At 39.6% G+C, this 20,440-nt stretch overlaps 1 protein-coding gene across 1 annotated transcript in view; it reads right to left on the reverse strand.

The window, feature by feature from the left end:
* Nucleotides 1-11,283: 11,283 nt before the first annotated feature.
* The window catches only part of tgfb2 (transforming growth factor, beta 2), a 44,398-nt gene continuing 35,241 nt past the window's right edge, over nt 11,284-20,440 (reverse strand). Inside the window, exons 4-8 of the mRNA XM_079625919.1 lie at nt 19,490-19,622; nt 17,132-17,242; nt 15,603-15,771; nt 13,789-13,942; nt 11,284-13,632 (exon numbers count right to left, since the gene is read on the reverse strand). Of these exons, the coding sequence (XP_079482045.1) occupies nt 13,474-13,632; nt 13,789-13,942; nt 15,603-15,771; nt 17,132-17,242; nt 19,490-19,622 (726 nt within the window). The 3' untranslated portion in view covers nt 11,284-13,473. The remainder of the gene's footprint in view (nt 13,633-13,788; nt 13,943-15,602; nt 15,772-17,131; nt 17,243-19,489; nt 19,623-20,440) is intronic.

Genomic DNA, 20,440 nt, shown 5'->3' on the forward strand with positions numbered 1-20,440 from the left:
TTTTTCATGATTGTTTGTTACGGCAGGTTGTTCCTTTTCACACCCATTCTTAAGAGGTTTCAGCATGAATGGAAGAACGTTTGTTCATACTTTAAGTTCAGAGAATGTTTCCTGTTAGCTGTGGTAGACCAGACCTAATGTCCATACTGGTCTATATTGGTGCTGGTTAGTGCTGGTTTGATGCTGGTGGCTGATTTGGAAAGCTCTACATAGGCAGCAAGACATGCCATTTAAATCTTTCTGCTCACATATGCAGCATATGGGAGACTAAACTCATTTGATTTCAATGGTTAGATTGGTAACACTTAATAAGGTTTCATTTGTTATCATTAGTTAACTACATTAGTTAACATGAATTAACAATGAAAAATGATTCTACATCATATTACTTTTCCAATTTCAACATTTTAAAATATTTTTTTTTAGCTAACACTTTATTTTGATAGTCCACGTTAGACTATCTACTAATACTCTGAGAGTTAATTCACATGCACATTAGTGGCTAAAGGTGCTGTACGGAGAGGATATTTGTTTTTAATGACCCTACAATTTCGATTAAACCATCAAAATATAAAACTGTAGCTATATTTTAAATATGAGGGCAGAACAAAGCACTAAACATGGTTAAGGTATTCATGATTTGGATGACAAAGTGATTTGGAATTCTTTTTTTTTTATTGTTATTTTTTTACGTTTTATTTATGCCAAAACAAAAAGCATAGAAAAACAAAAAGCTCACAGGAAAACAAACAAACATATATTGACTGCAATATAATCAGTTTTTAATATTTTGTTTTTTGTTGTTGTTGTCGTTGTTGTTGTTGCATTTCAAAATGTCTTTAAATGACAGCCTGGCCCAAAACTATTTCTGTACAAATTGGCATGATTCATTGTGTTATCACAAATAAAACAATTGTCTCCAAGAACAACAACACAATATGCTTAAACAAACCTTTAACACATTTTCAATAATCTTTGAAGAGAGGGATATCAATTTTCCTAGGATGGACATCACTTTTGAAATAAAGTTTCAATCAACTTTAAAAATAAAGTTACTAAAGTTACTTATAGTTAGTAGAATATCTAAAGTGGACTATTTAAAACTCAAAAGTTGTATTTGATAACCTTAGTTAATGCTCTGTAAACAAACAATGAAAAAAATAAATATTTTTTTAAACAAAGATTATTAAATGCTTTAAAAATAACAAATTATACCTTATTGTCAATTGTTACCGATTAGTAAATAGATAGGTATGGGCTTAGGTTCCTCAAGTGTTAACATGGTGGTTGTCTTAATGGTGTAGTCCCCCCAAAAATAAAAATGATGTCATAGTCACCATCACGTTGTTCCAACCCTTGTTCTAAACCTATACAAACAGTTTTTCCACATAATTCCAAGAGTTTGGAATAAAGAGATTTTAACATGAGTGTTCAGGAGCATCTAAAGCATTTTCTATTGCAGAGCCAGTTTTCTGGCTGATAACAGCTTTTTCTGCAGTGGAAATGCATGCAACAGTTCCCAGCTGAGCACCGGCTTTGTGAAAAGGGGACTAATGACTGCAGCACATCGCCTTTTTCCCAGAGGGATTGATACAGACCACCCCATCTCCTCACTTAGCCTCGAGTATGTGCTATAAATACATCCTCACCCTTCTTCAACTGTGTTTGTCCTCATTCCTCCCACGCTTTAGGCTGTATACGATATGACCGTATATGTTGTGCGAGGGTAACGGGGGTCCAGAGTCTGGCTCCGTTGCCAGGCAGACCGGCGCTGCAGGGATTGGATATCCACAGATCTCTCTCTATCATGACATCTCCAAGACGCCTGTCAAACTCAAGGGAAGGGTTGAGTGGAGGAACACTTTGTACTCGGATTCTGTGTGATGCTTCACTCGGACTGCCTCCGTGCCCCTTTTCAATGCTTACACAAAGAGTTACTAATCCGCAGCTCAAAGGAACAGGCTTTCCTGTGTAATTACAGATGCAATACAAGCCTCTGTCTGGAGGGCAATTAGTGTTGACACACATGAGACAGGCCAAGAGCACTAGAGACAGATGTCAACTCGGCATCAAAGGAATTCTTTGCATTTTTCATACAAACATTTGAGACAAGAGGAAAGTTGCTTTCCTCTTATTTTTTCTCTTTCTGCATGAATGGGCACACAAACAGCCTTTGACAAGTAGTCCCAAAATTCCTCTGTGTGCTAATGGGGTCCCTGCATGGTTTAGTGCTGACATCACCGCTGCAAATGCTTCTCACTAATTTCATATTGGTGTGTGCAGCCAGCTGTGTCTGAATCACCGAATCCCCAAAACATTCAGATCCCAAAGGACCGGAGACCTTTTCACCTCGAACCTCTCCTGCTGGATTACAAGAGCTGTGTGTGTGTGTGTGTGTGTGTGTGTGTGTGTGTGTGTGTGTGTGTGTGTGTGTGTGTGTGTGCACATGAACACTTGATAGAATGAAAGCAGTGAGCAAGGAGTCGATGAGAGAAACTGAGAAGTGATGAAAAAGTGTTTTTGTTTTCTACAAGAGAGTGTGAGAAAAAAGTTAAATGATGACCCTGTGCATAATTCAATTTATAAAGTTATACAAGTATGCCAGTCATTTGTGTATTAGCAACTATATTCCCTTGTGAAAAATAAGTACACTTTAGCATACTTTTAAAAAGAGAGTACTTATTACAGAAATAATATTCATTAAAATAACATATTTTGGTGTGTCCTGAATGTACTGTTTTTGAACAATTATTTGCATGTTATTTACAATTAAATGAAAATGTATATAACATCCAATAAGCCGACATTTAGAGTGATTTTTGACCCACTTAACTTTAAATGCATTATAAATTATAATTAAAAGTGCACTGAAATGTGTTCAAAAACACAGTCATGAAAGTGTACTCGAAGTTAACGTAAGTGGCCTTTTATTTCATTATTTTATCTGCAAGTACAGTTTTTAAAAAATATACTTTTAAGATTTGAAGTAGACTAAAAGTGCACATTCAATACAACTGAGCTCCCTTTTGGGTTTGCATGGAGAAACAGTTTGAAGAGAATCCTGCTGAGCAAGTTGTCAACACATTTATATCTAGCTACCTGAATAAAAAAACAACCTAGTTTAATAGCACATACATTTGAAAGAATTGAGAAATTAGATTTGTGACCTTTAATAACGTCTGTACTACAACACGTGCACTTGCACATTGTCAGCGAACCATTTCTATCTCCATTTGCGCCCTAGCATAAAGTATGTTTTGGCTTTAGGCCTACTTATTTAGCTTGGTCAATTTAAGTTTGCTTCAAAAGAATGGAAAATCTTGTTTTATGCTTCTTCATGCCAGGTTATCTTGAAAAATCCAGCTAACCGCGTAAGCCACATTTAAAGAAAGGGACCTTGGACTAAAGATTCATGTGAGAGTCCAAAACAAACACAAAGCCACACCTGAGCTAGTTGCACATCAGTTCTGTGTTGCACACCCTGTTGGGATGAGTGAAATCAGCTTATTTGTTATGTGGATAGCAGATGAACCCAAGCGCAGACAGTATGCAACACACAAAGTTTAATCAAAGACAAAAACAGGGAAAACAAAACCCACGAGGGGGCAAAACAGGACTGGAGGACAAAAATAAAGACAAACTACACTAAGACTTGACTGATAACTAGACTAACAAACAGCAACACACACTCACAATTCTCATTACACAGGATACAGACAAAGTACTCACAAGACTGTCATAGAGATTAACACGCAATGATTGTCAATGAACCGACACAGGACAGCAAACACAAGGGGATGATAAAGGGAGACACTAATGACAAGAACAGGTGAAGCTGACTAGACAATAATGAAGGCTAACGAGGAGAACAAGGGGGCGGGGTTAAGTGAGGAGACAACGCAAGCACACAGCCCAAACACAAGGCCATGTGCTTGCACACAAAACATGGGTCTGTCATGATCCTGCCTCAAGACAAGAGAAAAATCAAGGACACGAGGGCAGAATCATGACAGAACCCCCACCTTAAGGAGCGGCTACCAGACGCTCCTCAAGGGGACATCAAACACGGGACATGACAGACTGAGACATTGACACAAACCAACAAAACATGACGAACAACAGCAAAGGCATACATGAATAAACAACAACAGGGTTGGGATGACATATTAAAAATAACATACAAGGAAGGGGAGGCGGAGGAAACACAGGGTTCATGGAGGATGGTCCAGGGTGGATGGGAGGACTGGGGGTCTTTGGAATACGGGCAGAGGGCTTAGGGCGAGGAATCCGGGAAGACTTGGATGGGGAAACAGTCCGGGGCTTAGAGGTAACAGGGATGGCCGGGGAAACACACAGGGGAACTGCAGAGGTGGGCGCAGCAACAGACACCGACACAGAGGAAACAGAAGACGGAGAAACAGGAATCCTGACCGGGGGAACAGCAGGGAATGGAACAGGGCACATGACAGGGGGTGTAGAAGGCGACTGTGGAGCGGGAGCCGGAACTGGGTTCTCAGAAGCAGCTTCAGAACCAGTGCTGCCCAAAGCAGACTCAGAACAAACGCTCCTCATATCAAAGTCTGAATCTGCGATGTCCGCAGCAGACTCTGGAACGGCGTCGACAGAAGCTGACTCTGGAACAGCGTTCACTGAAGCTGACTTGGGATCAACGCTCTCAGACGCAGTTGGCTCGAGGCTAAAAGACATGGCAGTTCTGGTAGGAACATCCAGGATCTTGACAAGACTAGACAAATATTCAGACAAAGTTTTGGCAGCAACGACAACTGGCATCTCTTGACGAGCTGATACAGCCCGCAGTACCGCTTCTGCAGCAGAGTCGGCCGCAGCTCTCTCTTCAGCCAGCTCAGGAACAACTCCCTCCAACGCAGACTTAGAAACTGCGCTCTCTGCAGCAGGTTCAGGAACAGCTCCTCCTGCAGCAGACTCCGGAACCTCGCTCACAGCAGCAAGCTCGGGAACAGCGCTCTCTGTTGCAGCGGCGAGTGGGAGAACGATCGCAGACTCAGGGGAAGACAGAGACGGAGGACGGAAAGCTCCCCTCTTCCTTCTCTTTCTTCTTGGCCGCGGAGCAGAAGCCGTAGCCGGACTTGTGACCGGTAAGGGGGGCGCAGCGGAGGCCATTGCAGGAACTGTGGAGCCCACCGCAGGCAGGGAGGATTCGGTGGAGGACGACTCCGATGCAGACTCCCACGACAGACGTCTTCCACGCTTTCCGCAAAGACTGATGGACACGGATGGTGTCTCAGGAGTCGTGGTGGAACAAGCCTTGTCCCCAAGCGTCGTGACAGCCAGAATGCGACCCTCCGGGATCACAGCCAGAATGCGACCCTCCGGGATCACAGCCAGAATGCGACCCTCCAGGATCACGGGCAGCATGCCAGGCGATGAAGACACGGTGGGACCCCGCAGCTCCTTCTGAGACAAACAGTCCACCACGTCGCGGAACGGGCGATGGACCAATCTCTCCCGTTCAGACAGAGGAGGAGGGACATTGAGACCCGCGATGAGGTAGCGATTGACCAGGATCTCCGGTAAGAAAAACCTCCTCTCCTCCACGACCTGGGCATACTTCCTCAGGGTTAACTCACCCTGGGGAGGGAAAGGAAGCTTGCCCTTTATGCTGTCGGCGATAGCTGACTGCCACCATAGTTCCTGGTCAGTCGGTTGTAGAATAGTGGGAAAAGACACACTGTCTGCTGGGTTCTGTAATGGCCGGTTCATTCTGTTATGTGGATAGCAGATGAACCCAAGCGCAGACAGTATGCAACACACAAAGTTTAATCAAAGACAAAAACAGGGAAAACAAAACCCACGAGGGGGCAAAACAGGACTGGAGGACAAAAATAAAGACAAACTACACTAAGACTTGACTGATAACTAGACTAACAAACAGCAACACACACTCACAATTCTCATTACACAGGATACAGACAAAGTACTCACAAGACTGTCATAGAGATTAACACGCAATGATTGTCAATGAACCGACACAGGACAGCAAACACAAGGGGATGATAAAGGGAGACACTAATGACAAGAACAGGTGAAGCTGACTAGACAATAATGAAGGCTAACGAGGAGAACAAGGGGGCGGGGTTAAGTGAGGAGACAACGCAAGCACACAGCCCAAACACAAGGCCATGTGCTTGCACACAAAACATGGGTCTGTCATGATCCTGCCTCAAGACAAGAGAAAAATCAAGGACACGAGGGCAGAATCATGACATTATTAGCAAACAAAATTTATAGCATGAGGAATCGATATGTCATTGATCTTTTGAAATAACTTCATTATAAAACATAGTGACTCTCAGAACAAAAAATGTCCACCCTAATCTAAGAAGGGCATTTATTAAAAATAATCTGCAAAAACAGCTTGTCCCAAACGTTTTGCCATCATTAATCTGTAGTAGAAAGTGGAAAAGGATTAGGAAAGGACCTTAAACTGGGACTTTAATGGAACTTGAAGGAACGCAAACACGTTCTGGGATCGATGCCGGCATCGATCCCGGGTTGGAGACCTAGTGACATTGCCGGGATGGCAATGGGTTCCCTAACCCTAACCCTAACCGTCACGTGTCTTTACGGGATCTTACCGGGATGTGTGTGAATGCACTCACAGATCCCGGAAAATCACTGGCAGTTTGAATGAACCAAAATCAAACAATCCCGGGATAAATCCCGGGTGACATTATCCGTGTATTTTCCGGAATCTCTGTATGAAAGGGGCTATGGTGAAGACAATGATATCGTTTTCAAAAACTTGCACTTTGAATCCCGATTTCAAAAGTTTGTATTTTCAGGTCCCCAAAACGCTTTTGTCGTCTAAATGACCGGCCAAAAGTAGTACATGCCAAGCTATTGACCTAGGACCAATTCAGGTGATGCAAAGATGTGCGTAATCAATTCTATAAATAATACCTGCGCAGGGGTGTCACCAGCTTCTTGTCTTCAGAAACCACTTTGTCTCTCACTGTGTGTGCAAACTGTTTGTCTGACTTGGAACAGGAGGAAAAAAATAGGTAACAAACAACAAAAAGGTTCGTTAGTTAACATTAGTTAACATGAACTAATAATGAATTGCACGTATACAGCATTTATTAATCTTTGTTAATGTTCATTTCAACATTTACTAATACATTATTAAAATCTTGTTAACGTTACTTAACGCACTGTGAACTAACATGAACTAACAATGAACAGCTGTATTTTTATTAAATAATATTAACAAATACAGTAACAAATAGATTTCTCATGGTTAGTTCATGTTAGTTAATATGTTAACTAATGTTAACTAATGAACCTTATTGTAAAGTGTTACCAGAAAGTTAGAGTTTAGGAGATGTGTTTCACAGTGCCCCCGCTCTTCTATTCCTGGGGTGACGGACACGAGTTATGTGCTCTCGAGGGACCCTCACTGTGAGGGTTTTACAGTCAGGAAGCTCCACTCCTGCCTCGCCCTCTTTGATGATGAAGGGAATTTTATATCTGCACCCCGTGGTCCGGGTCCCACGTCTGCAGAAGCAGTATGTCGACTTCGATCATGGGGCTCAAATGGAGCTGTAACAGGAGCGTGAGATGGGCGCTGCCCTTTCTCTCGCTTTATCTACAAACTCTGTGGGTCCCGCCCAGGAGTTGGAAGCTTGCTCTGCTCTCAGGGGGGGCTAGATACAAGGAAGACATAGAGGGAGGTTTATGAGTGGAGTGCGACAAGCGGGCAGTTGTCATCTGGGTTCACTGTACATAAGCCTATGCCTGAGGTAGAAAAGACGCTTGCGGGCTATCTCTCTCCCGCATCTGCTTCGTCGTTAAAGAGGTCAGCCTTGCCCTCAAAGCCATATAGAGTTACATCGTCTTTAGTTGGCAAGGCTTATGAGGCAGCATGTCAGACTGGTGGGTCCCTGCACACCATGGCGGTGTTACATGCTTACCAGGCTGACCTGCTCAGAGAACTCGACACAGACAAGGGCCTTAGCCCAGATGCGGTTAAAGAGCTCCGCAGAGCAACACATTTGTCTCTCCACGCCAACAAGCAGACGGCCCGTGCTATTGGCCATTCTATGACTGCTTTGGTGGCTACAGAGTGGCATCTGTGGCTCAAGCTTTCGGGATAAGGGAAAGGGAAGCGCCGTCTGGCCTGTTTGGCAACACTGTCAGTACAGTCGTCGACAGGTTTCAGGTGGCGAAGAAACAATCCGAGGCGTTACGGCAGTTTATCCCTCGCCAGGTGAGGGCTTCGTGCCCTTTCTATGTTCTCGGGTTCACTCCTGTGGAGGGTCCACCTCCTGGGGGCATGTTACCTTAGCAGGTAATCATGACTGACGCCTCCCTCAAAGGCTGTGGCTCTGTCATGTACAGAAGCGCTGCTCAAGGTCTTCGGGGCACTTTAAATGCCTGGAAATGAGAGCTGTTTTTCTAGCTTTGTATCACGCTTGGTGTGGAAGGACAAGTGTGTAGTTGACTATATAAATCACCAGGGCGGCTTGCATTTGTGCCCCGTGTTCAGGCTGGCACAGCAGATACTGCTCTGGGGCCTCATTTATAACCGTTGTGTACGCACAAAACCGGCCCTGAAAGAGGCATATGCCACTTCATAAGTTGTGATTTATAAAAACAAACTTGACGGGAAAATGTGCGCACCTGCACGCAAACTCTGACCCATGCGTATGAACGTTTTGGAGATGGAGCAGTTTGGCGACACCGATGGTGAGCCGGAGTTAAATGTCTTTTTGGTCACTTTTAGACAGAAAATCTAAATAAATGTACATAGGCTATACAGAAAGATAATACAAATATAATTTCACTCACCAAGCCTATCACTTGAAGCAAATATCCACATCTTATATGTCCGCGCCAGTGAGCGTGTTGGGCCGTTTATTAAAACTGACTCATATCTAACGGCAGATGAAGTAAAACTGTAAATCTTCATTATGAGTCCTAATCATAAATAGGCTGCAGTGCATGTTCACAATAACAGTTTAAATAAAATAATGATTTAAACTATGTTTTACTTCTAAACATTTAGATTAAATATGCCATTCTCATTAATGGAGTTAAACACTTAAACTACAAGACATTTACTGAAAAGTTAATATATATTCAATAAATAGCCTAAATATTTGTTGTGGATGCAATGCGTTTGAACACTTTTCCTTTGACATGCTGTGTTTTAATGTTTTAAATACAGAGATACTTATCATGATAATAGCAGATTGAGCAAATATAATGCACAACAAGGTCTATCTGTTTGCATTAAAAATATAAATCAATTAAAAATACTATTTGGCCAGTGGAATGTAATGTAATGTGACGGCACATCCGTATTTCATATTTTCCTAATGTCTTGTACCTTTAAACATGTTATCACATGGATGAATAATCATATGCAAATGATATGCAGATGAGGATATGCATAGTAAAACTAGGCGTTGTAAGCTCCATATATGGTTATTTCGGGGAGGAGACGCATGTGCACACAATCTTCTGCTGAGTGGGATTTATAAAGTGAATCCTGCGCAGGTTCTGGCGTACGCACGGTTTTATAAGTCCGAATATTTTTTTGCGCACGCCATTTTTGGCTTTTGGGCGCACGTACACTTTTAGTAAGGATCCTAAGCACAGTTTTATAAATGAGGCCCCTGGGCAGATGGCAAACTGCTCTCCCTGAGGGTATTTTACATCCCGGGACACCTCTATTTTGGGAGCAGACGTCCTGTCAAGGCAGGTGCTGAGGGCCGGGGATTGGCAACTCCACCCTTAAATAGTGGAGCCCATATTGCAGACGTTTGGCCTGGCGGAAGTGGACTTGTTTACCTCAGAGGAGTCGACCCACTGTCCCCTTTGGTTCTCTCTCCATCCTCCAGCTACTCTGGGACTGGATGCCATGGATGCCTTTCCTCCGATTGCTCTGCTCCCGGGAGGTTTGGTGAGGGTCTGTCAGAAAGAGTTGCGGTTGATTCTGGTAGCCGCATTCCGGCAGGCATGTATGAGTATGGTTTGCTGACCTGGTGTATCTCCTGGCAGGCTCTCCTAGAGATGTTCTGTTTCCTTGTTTTCATTTGTTGCCATAGTTGTCAATTGTTAAATTAAGTTGTAATGCCTGTTTCTTGCTTTTGATTGGTTTGATATAGTCCGGATTTTCAGTTGTTCTTGGTCTAATCTTGTCTATACTGTGGTTGTTCAGTTTTCTGTGTTTTTATTCCCAGATTTCTTGAAAAGTGTAATCGAGTGTATTCTGCTTAAAAGAAATTAGTGCTTGTAAATAAATCCAGCCTTTATTTACATGTTTGCAACCCATTGTGTGACAATTAACCCCTTTAATTGTTTGAACTCTGTCTATCAAGTCAATAGAGTTGCCATCAAGGTTTTCTAAAAAGTCAAACACTTTCCGAATCAACCAAAAGTTTGTTTTTCATAAAAGTAATCCATAAGGTAAGACATTAAATCATATCTTGAGAAACCCCAGGGTTTATTTTTTCCAAGAGCAGGTAATTAGAAAGGATTCGATTAGATATATATAAATCTTTACAAATAATCTGCAACTCAGTATTTTTACCCAGAAATATTCCCACACACAGTGGAATACATTTCACAAATACATTTTTATAATTGTGTCCTATGTCAGAGTTTGCACTGCTGTGTTTAAATATGAAAGACTCTTGTGAAGTACCAAGATGGCATCCGACTGAAAACGCCAGTCCCAAAACTTGGTAAAACCCAGCAATTTTCACACAGCCTATATGTGTGACATCATGCGTTTGCAGAGCATTTATCTGTAGAATGTTGAGTCTTAATCAATCCAAACCTAATTCCAGATTGACAGTCTCCAGAGCTTTCTGCTGCTCGAGTCTCACTCCTAAATAAGGAACCACAAACTCTCGGCTAATGAGCCTGGCAAGCCTCCAGGGTTGAAGGGCCATTGGGAGGAACTACAGAATCAGAGCATCGTCAGAATAAGCTCAAGGGTTTGTACTGTAGTTTATGTCGACTTGCCCACGCAGTGTGTACATGAAATAAAACAAATGGAATAAATAGAGATTAAATGTATAGGGTTTCATCATAAGGTTGTGTAATGTACTGTAGTCTGTTTATGTTAGCAGAGGATTATTACAGAAAATAAAACTTATTTTTTAGGAGACCATAAGGATTGTTTGAATATATATATATATATAAATCTTTATTTTACTTCTATATGTATTAACTCGTCTAAATAGAAAATTAAAGAAAAAATTATAATCCAAACAAGAGCACACACACACCATCCCTTGTCACTTAAATAATTTATTTACCACTAGAGCACCACAACAGTAATGTGTTACAATACATCATAGTGGGTCAACAATATCGACATCATCATCATCATCATAGACAACAATAACAATAAACAGCTCTAGTGTGACAATGCTGGTGTCTCCTTCTGCTTCCTGTGTCTGCAGGAAGTCCACTGGCATTCTTGCCCTAATACAAATAAAATAAGTGTCACCTAAAAATCCTGGGCATGAGTCAACGTTTCTCTTTTAAACTGATCTGGCACCAGTTTTTAAGATAAGGACTTAAAAGGTGAACCTCCACTTGGAAGCCACTCACATCATCAGCTCATGTTATGTGGGTGAAGCTATAACTACGAATAAAAACCAGCAAACAATAGTTACAAATAATAATAATAATAATAAAAAAATTGTAGAAATAAAATAGTCAGTGCAATTCTTCATAACAAAGGATCACTTTCTCTGAGAGAAAACAAAATCACAAATTCAGGAAGACACTTTGAGATGTGTGTAAAACATTTCTCCATGAAAACGTCCGCGGCTGCTGCAGTGCATTTGTCCAGCTGGCCTCTGCACAACATGTTCAAAAGCATGTTCTCACTTACATGACCTGTCCATTACACGTCTGTTCACATTCTTCATCCTTTCATCAAAATCTGACTTTACTGACACAACTCTTCTCACATCAATAGCTACATTTACATGCGAGGCACGACTCACGTCTCACGTCTTCCGAACTGGTCAATATTTACATGTCATTAAGGCAAAAAAAATGGGGTAAGTCTAGTCACGTGAAGTTTTGTTTGGAATATATGTAATGTAAAATGTGGATTGGATTCCAACGCTTCGGGAACTTTTAGAATATGAAATCGGATTTGATCCATTCGATTGATGAAAATTAGTGCATGTAAACATACCTATTTCATTACTAGACATCACTTCCTTTCAACACTGCGGAGTTGCTGACTTCATAGCTGCACTCACTCTGTAATAAGGGACCAAGGGGTGAATGCACAACTTTGCCACTTCTGCGTGCCGTATTTCAGCGCAAAACCAGCGTTTTATTCACTAACCACCCGTATTCCAGTTTAACCAGGCACTATATGCTCTGGTGTAGCTCTGCGTGGTGAATATCAAAAAGTCATGGTCATTCTTTTCAGAAACGCCATCTTTTTGCATAAACTTCTAGTCACTTTTCTCTTTCAGATCAATAACTCTCATGCTGGAACAACAATTTGAAGAGAATCTTGCTTGGCACTGTCAACGTGTTTACATCTTGCTATCTGCATGATACAACATTTGGCTTAATGGCACAGACATTTGATGGAAAATCTATTTGTTGCTGCCACAATAATGCAAGAATGTACAGTGTGCAATGGTTTTGCTTGCAATGAGTTGGCCAAGCATTCACGACTGCAGTTGTGTAGAGAATGTTTCTGACCTAAATGACTGTTCGCAATGGAACAAAACGTCTTTGGCTGCTTGGAGCAACATGACTTGTTGGTCTTGGCCCTTTTTTACACCATGTAAGGTGGTAAAACTATGTCTTTCTGAGGCGCGCATTAACTTTGAAAATATTTCATCTGTCAGTCGCCAACTCTACCCCCTGGCAAAAACGGTTTATTCGCGCCAGACATGGAGTTCATTTGTGGCAGCAACACAGTTTGAGACAAATGCTTGTCAGAACTTTCCAGCTCTTCACCAGTATTGGTGAACAATATCATGGGTTTTAAATATGACCAAATAGTCAAGCAAACAATATCTGAATTGAGGGGAAACAAAACAACAATGACAAAAAAAAACAAAAAAACAGAAAGAAGTGTTTGTTTGAAATAAATGGAACAAGGGATTTTTCTTCCGCTTGCTTCACATATAGACACCTATAACAAACTTCCAGTGTTTGCCAAACTCACATCCATAGAGTGATGAGTGGGTGATGTGACACATGCCGACAGGGCTGTTTCCAGCACAGGTTCACACATCCACACACCATTCAGATGTGTGTTTATACGTATCATCTTGGTTTTGGAGAGTTTTTGATGGTCTGTACTTCTTGTAGGAACTATTCTGTAGGAATTACTCTGTTGTACCTTGACACCCTGCCCAGCATGTTTGTGATTGGGTTTACATTATTGTGTGTTTGTTTGTGTGGATGTGTGTTCTTGGAAATGGAGTTAATCGGTTCCTAGCTGCACTTGCAGGACTTGACAATCATGTTGGAGAGCTGCTCAATTTTGGGGGTTTTGCCGATGTAGTAAAGGATTGTGAGGGGTTCCAGATCCTGAGACACACAGCAAGGAGATGCGGACGCTTCTGGATTAATGGTGTTATAGAGGCCAAGGATCTGAAACGGGACATAAAATGCAGTTATTCAGACTATTTATAATTCAGCACCTAGTAGCTTTACATCTAGAATCATACCAGCTCATCCCAACCAGACACAGGTAATAACTTGTACAAGTTTTCATCCTAACCAGTTGCAAAAGCAGCTCTGTCTTACATTGCTGTGTTGAGTGTCCGCGCTCCACAGATACGGACAGGCTCCTGCACAGAAGTTGGCGTTATAACCTTTGGGTTCGTGGATCCACCTCCAGCCCAGATCTTTCTTGAAGTCGATGTAGAGCGAGCGTAAACAGCAGTTGTCCTGCACATTTCTGTGGTGTGATAAACAGAACTGATGTTTAACCCAATGGCTTGAGGGCCAGAGAAATTTGCCATGCAAAAATGATAAGCTACACTTTGATAATACATGCTCATTAAAAAATATATCAATAATCAACTATAAGCTTAAAATGAGAAAAGAAAAAAACTATTTTTGACAGAAATAATGGCAGTAACCTTCTCTATAGCATATGTTGACATGGCTAGTTTTACATCAACATATTTTCTTCTACCATTGAATCCCACAGCAAATTTAGCTTTTCTGTTGTACAAATGCAATTGTAGCACATGTACAATAGTGGTATGCTAAATGTTCAGCATTGAGAATAAAATCAGGCTAGTGAAGTCTTTAAATTTTATTTCAGCTCTTGAACCTAAACTTAGAATGGAATTTGATTTAAAGAAAATCATATAACTATTCTAAATATAGTTTTTAATAATACATTTGGTATTTTTACCCATAAACATTTTCATACACACAACGTACAGTAGATTAGTGGCCAGGAAAATTGACGACATCACCCTTCATTCAAATATTCTTATTATATATATTATATATACTCACTGTATATATATATATATATATATATTCATTAAAAATGAAACATGACAAATTGTGCAGACGTAATTTTTGGTCATGCTGTCATACAAAGAAGTTATGAACACATGCAAAAACAAGAGAGAACCAACCAAATATTAATAACTGAATATGTTGTAGTCAATGTGTGCTTTTTCTTGTGAGCTTTTTGTTTTTCTATGCTTTTTTTTTACATTGTAAAATAAAAAAATGTAGCTGCAGTTTGCCTTTTTGTCATATAAATACCTTAACCAATATTAATATTTTTCTCTTCCCTCATATTTAAAACATATTGCAAAACGAGTTTTGGATTAATGTAATATCACTGTGGCTAATTCAATTCTAATTAATTTATACACATTTCAAATATTGATGACTCATCCTGCACTATACAGTTTTCTGACCAATCAAATGCTTTAGAATGAGAATGTTCCTGCCTCTAATATAACCGACTAGAAAGAAGCAAATAATGGTTCACAGCTGTGATGTGTTCAATGTCTACTGGCTATAAGAAAAAGGGGAGTCCTTGGAGACGTCCCACCCAAACCCTCTATTCCGATAGGAAATTTGTCAACACGGGAGAAAAAAACATGGTTCTTTCATGTGATTTCTTACAATTCTGAATTCTGGCCAACACTGATAATCAGATCAGTGCACTTTTTCATTTTAATGTCGATTTCTCTCTTTAGGATTTGGACAGAAATGTCAGATATTTTCTCAGCTTGTTAATACTAGATGTTATCATGGATATGTCAGGAAGTATAAAATTAACAGCACATTGTTATATGATCGTGTCAGCAATGGGTTGGACGAGAGAGAACACAGATGATTTTTATTAAAAGACGATCGAGCCACATTAGCTTTAATCTAACAGTGAAAAGTTTTCCAGTTCATTGATTAAGTTCAGTCCGCATTGATAGGTGGTCCAGTCTGCTTTGATATACGGCTCATCGATTGCATAATCCTGGACTGACATCTGGCTGTTTTTAACTAATGGCAGATGAGACTCCAGAAGTGCTGTTTTAAACATTACTGTATGTTGTGGTTCGGATGCAGACTGTGGGAAAAGGTCCTACCTGGAGCAGAAGGCTGCGTCCAGAGCTCGCTTCTGCCGGTGGCTCTTGTGTTGGGACTCCAGACGGTACGATGGAAGCAACATCAGCAGCAGATGTGGAGACTGGCCACTGTGACGCCGCTTTTTGAACATCTTCAGATCCCCTCCGTGCACGAAGCTGTCATCTATACCTGTGAATAGAAATTAATCAATTATTCAGGGCATTCCTGTTGAGCATGGTGCCGAGAAGTCATGGGTTCATGAACTAGTGCATCGCATACACTGAAAACTGAGTCATTCATTTAAAGTGCTTTTGTATACTGGTCTAATTTAAAGTCATGGTTTCGGGTTTAAACCTGTTTTGTTAATGCACTCTAAAGAAATAATTTAAATAAACAAATTATTGTGAATTTTATAAATTTTTCTGTTGCATTTTATTTGTTAGTCTGATGCATGCATTCTTCAAAAAGACATCGCCATTAAGGTCTTTTGAAGTCTTTATACTAAAACTAAATGAATCATTGACTAATAAAATGTTTTTTATCCTATACGAAAATTCTATTTTCATGCAATAGTTAATTTAGCTTTGGTTTAGGGAAAAATTAAGTGGTAAAAAGCCAAAAAAATATTATATCAATCGATATTAAGTGTGTTTTTGGCTTGTGTCTTTGCGGAAATAAATATTTGTGAACTTATAAAACATTTTGAGCTTGTAATTTTTTATTTTTTATTTTAATAAACCATAAATATTATTTAATATATACATATAATATCATTTTTTTAACATATAAGTATATATATTTATTTTTTTATTTTTTAATGGCAATTATTGTTTCAGTGTACCTTGAAAACAATACAAGTTGCTTTGGATAAATTCTGCCAAATCAGATTTGCCAAATGCATAAATCATAACCATGAGAGGCGACAGTGATTTTACTAGGAGTTGCATAATTAAAACAATCAAATTCATAGAAAAAAACATAAAATGCTGTAATTGTAATTTGTAATCATACATGTTTCAGTATGCTTCAGTGCACACAACACATGGAGTATTTCAGGAACATTAGATGATATTAATAATCATTAACAGGTGCATTAATACCCCTTAAACTGTGATCTGACTAATTTGTAATGTCCCTTTTTGGGTTGATGAAATATAGCTTGAAAGCACTGTCAAAAACATACACTTTTTAATAGGACCGGATAATCACGGTACAATACAGTGTTTTATAAAAGCATTTTCTGACTAGAATCTGGAATCTAGACAAAGGGTGGAAACTTTAAAGAAGTTCAAATATAAGCTAGTTTTCTTTTGTGTCACATTTTTTGGTCACTACATAATTCCCATGTCTTCAGTTGTGTTGTTTCATAGTTTTGATGACCATAATTATTATTCTAAAATGTGACAAATAGGCATAATCTAGAATGAGTAGGTGTGTCCACACACACACACACACACACACACACACACACACACACACACACACACACACACACACACACACACACACACACACACACACACACACGCGCATCCCCACCCAAAGCCACCTGCAAAGCGTGTCTCCAGCTCCTCGCTCTTGTTGGGGATGATGTAATTATTTGACGGCACAAATGTGCAGCAGGGACAGTGCAGGCTGATCTTGAATCCATTGTTTCTGTCTGGTGGGAGAGCAAAACAGAGAAAAATAAAACACTTGCACAGCAAGGTCAGATAATCTACAGCAGATAAATGAGCTCATCTGATGTGAGTGAGCCCACTCCCATGATCCCTCAGGAGTCACACAGCGTCACTGCTGTCTCTCAGCTCCAGCATTCATCACAGCCGCTAGTAACGCTGCATATCTCTGCTGCTGCGCGGATGTCTATCGCTCTCCTGCGTACTGTGATGGAGAACCGCTGGGCTTACACTGTTATGAGCTCATGTATGCGGACGGTGATCCTACACCTTCATGCTCTGGCCTGTTATTATTACTGCTATTCTCACGCACTTTGATGAAAACTCACTAAACTTTGCATGCATGAAGGATTTGCATTTTTACAAGGAAATACTATTCCACACTTTCTACTTCAAAGTGTCATGTTTAACTCAAATAGAAATTTGGACTTATTCTTATTTTCTTCCTGCTAGAAAACCAGCCTAAGGTGGTCAAGCTAGATCACTGAAACTGAAAATGGTGCTACTTATTTTTCTGGACACTGAATTGCATTCACAGTTAAATGAAAATATATTGTGGTTTAAATTTAAATTAAATGCATTAAGCTGAACTTTAGAGTGCTTTTTGACCCGTACATGTGATTTCATAATTATTTCTATTGTCTTTGAAATATGGTTAACGTGTACTACCAAATGTACTGACAAGCATCTGGTAAACTAAAATATACTTTAATGTAATTTCTATTGGAACTTGTATGTCACATTTTTGTTTACACATTTGGAATGATGAAGTTGCAATTTAGTACAATTAAACTTTAATTATATCAATTAAACACTATGGTTAAAATTATAATAAAGTACTTTATGTGTATGTTAGTGAGCACATCAATATAAGTGTACTTATTTAATGTAGCTTCAATGCAAAACTTAACGTACTTTAACCCCTTATATTGGCTTTAACCCCACAGCCATTACATATTTAAAACAGTAATATCCTATAATAAACCTAAACTAATCTCATTTGAAAGCTTACAATCTCTAGTTTTCATATTTGGTGACTGATTTTCGTAATTCATCAATTTGCAACAAGAATATTTTCATACTCATATGGCGTGTTCAGACCTTTATTTTGAAATAGTGATGAACATGAAAAAGTATGAAAGAATGGTAGAAACCTCAGTTTGTTTTCATGTCAAGAGTTCAAAACATAGCATCCATTCAATTATTTTAGAAAAAAAGGTCTGAAAATGTTTTAAATATCACAAATGGTGAATCTTTTCTTTTTTTCTTTATGTGGCAGCGAGCTATAATGCACATACGTGTTCTGTTTGTGTTTCTTAGAGGTTGAATTAATTTCAAAATCTGCCAAACTTTTGCCAAACCATCCTATACTTCTGAATAGGATGTCTACTTCATAAATTGTATGAAAATTGTAAAAAATAATGGTTCAGATCACTCAAACAACATATGGAAATGGAGGGGCCCTTTTTTTTGGGCAGTAATGTCAACTAGTGAAAAAGTGTGGTACTGCGCCCAAACTAAATCTCACTGAAAGCTTATTTTTTGAGATATATACCTAAAATTTGAAACACAACTTGTTCAGATTTTTGGCAATTTTTAGAGTCCTCCAGGTTTTGAAAATATATATTTTATAGAAAATATGAATAATTTAATTTTTAACATTGTAAATTTCCATAAACTCAAACTTTTTTTTCTATTTAACTTTCTTAATTTATTTCACTTTAACAAAAATCTGCCAAATGTCTTCTTTAAAATAAGACCAATCTTACATCTATATTCCAAAGCATTCTTGAATTACAACCATTTAAGTTCGGAATGTGCATTTTCATGTCTATTTAAAAAAAAGGGGGGCGCTTAAGGGGTTAAGTACAACTATTAATTTGATATTACAGTGCACTTTTTTAATGTGTACATACGTTGAGAAACAGTCACGAAAGTACTGGCTTTTAATTTAAATTAATATTATATTACCTTCATATTCTAGTACACTACAAGTGCACATTCAATACAATTAAGCACACCTCTTTTTCACAAGGAGTACAAGATGAGTCATCAATATTTTTGGTCGAGAACGATTGAAACATTTTTTTTTCAATGTTTTGGAGAAAAATATGCCATTAATCTTCTATTTTGGTTTCAAGTTGATTTTGAGTTTTTTGATTTTCCAGCAGGAATTAGACATAAATATGCACAAGACATTTCTAGTAAAACACTGTCTTACACTCCTTTACCTCTGTACCGCAGCCACTCACTGACGGCCTCGGTCACGTCGAACGACAGCCACTCGCCCTCCGCACTGGTGCGCACCACCTTGCTGTCGATGTAGCGCTGTGTGGGTGACGTGAGCTCTTTGTGACCTAAGATCTAGAGAAACAGGAAACGCATCAGCAAACGCTGTCATCGATGTGCCAGCCCTCGTTCACCCCGTATGAAACGGCACCCTTCTCCAGTGCCTCAACAGCGGTTCCCATTGGAAGCTCCCTGATTGATTAGCCAGGTCTGGGAAATGCTTGGAGAGGCTGTGGTGGCGGAAACAGATGCTGGACAGGGTGCACTGTTATTCCTCTGTCCTTCGTGGCTGCGTGTTTACATTGGACAGAGCAGCTCTTAATGCGTAAAACACTGCTTCAGCTGTAGATCTGCAACGGCTCAGCTTCCTTCCATCGGGCCGTGGAGGTGAACGTGGGATGGAGAGGCTCAGACGGAGGCCAAAATGGAGATACTAATTGAAGGATCTTTAGACTGGAGCTACAGGGGTCGGCAGTCCAGGGGCTTCTGGGAATCTACTGTAGTTACACAACTGCCGATATGGAGATAAATCTCCATGCTGAACTGAAATAACACTTGATTGGTTTAACAGGAGAGTAACTGAATTACTTTATGAGGAATCTATTCATTTATTCTGAAATACACAACCGTACGATTTCATTTTTAAAGAAAGTAATACTTTATTCAGCAAGGATGCATTGAAAAGCTAAAAAAAATCAACAAAAATCTTTGTTGATCAAAGAATCCTGAAAAAAAGTATCATGTTTTCCACAAAATTTCAAACAGCAACTCAACGCTGATAATAATAAGAAATGTTTATTTTTAATAATTTTAAATTGTACACAATACTGTTTTTACTACATTTTTGATCAAATAAATGCAGCTTTGGCGACTTTGCCCCAAACTTTTGAACG

Source organism: Phoxinus phoxinus (assembly GCF_949152265.1).
Source record: "Phoxinus phoxinus genome assembly, chromosome: 10".
Lineage (NCBI taxonomy): Eukaryota > Metazoa > Chordata > Actinopteri > Cypriniformes > Leuciscidae > Phoxinus > Phoxinus phoxinus.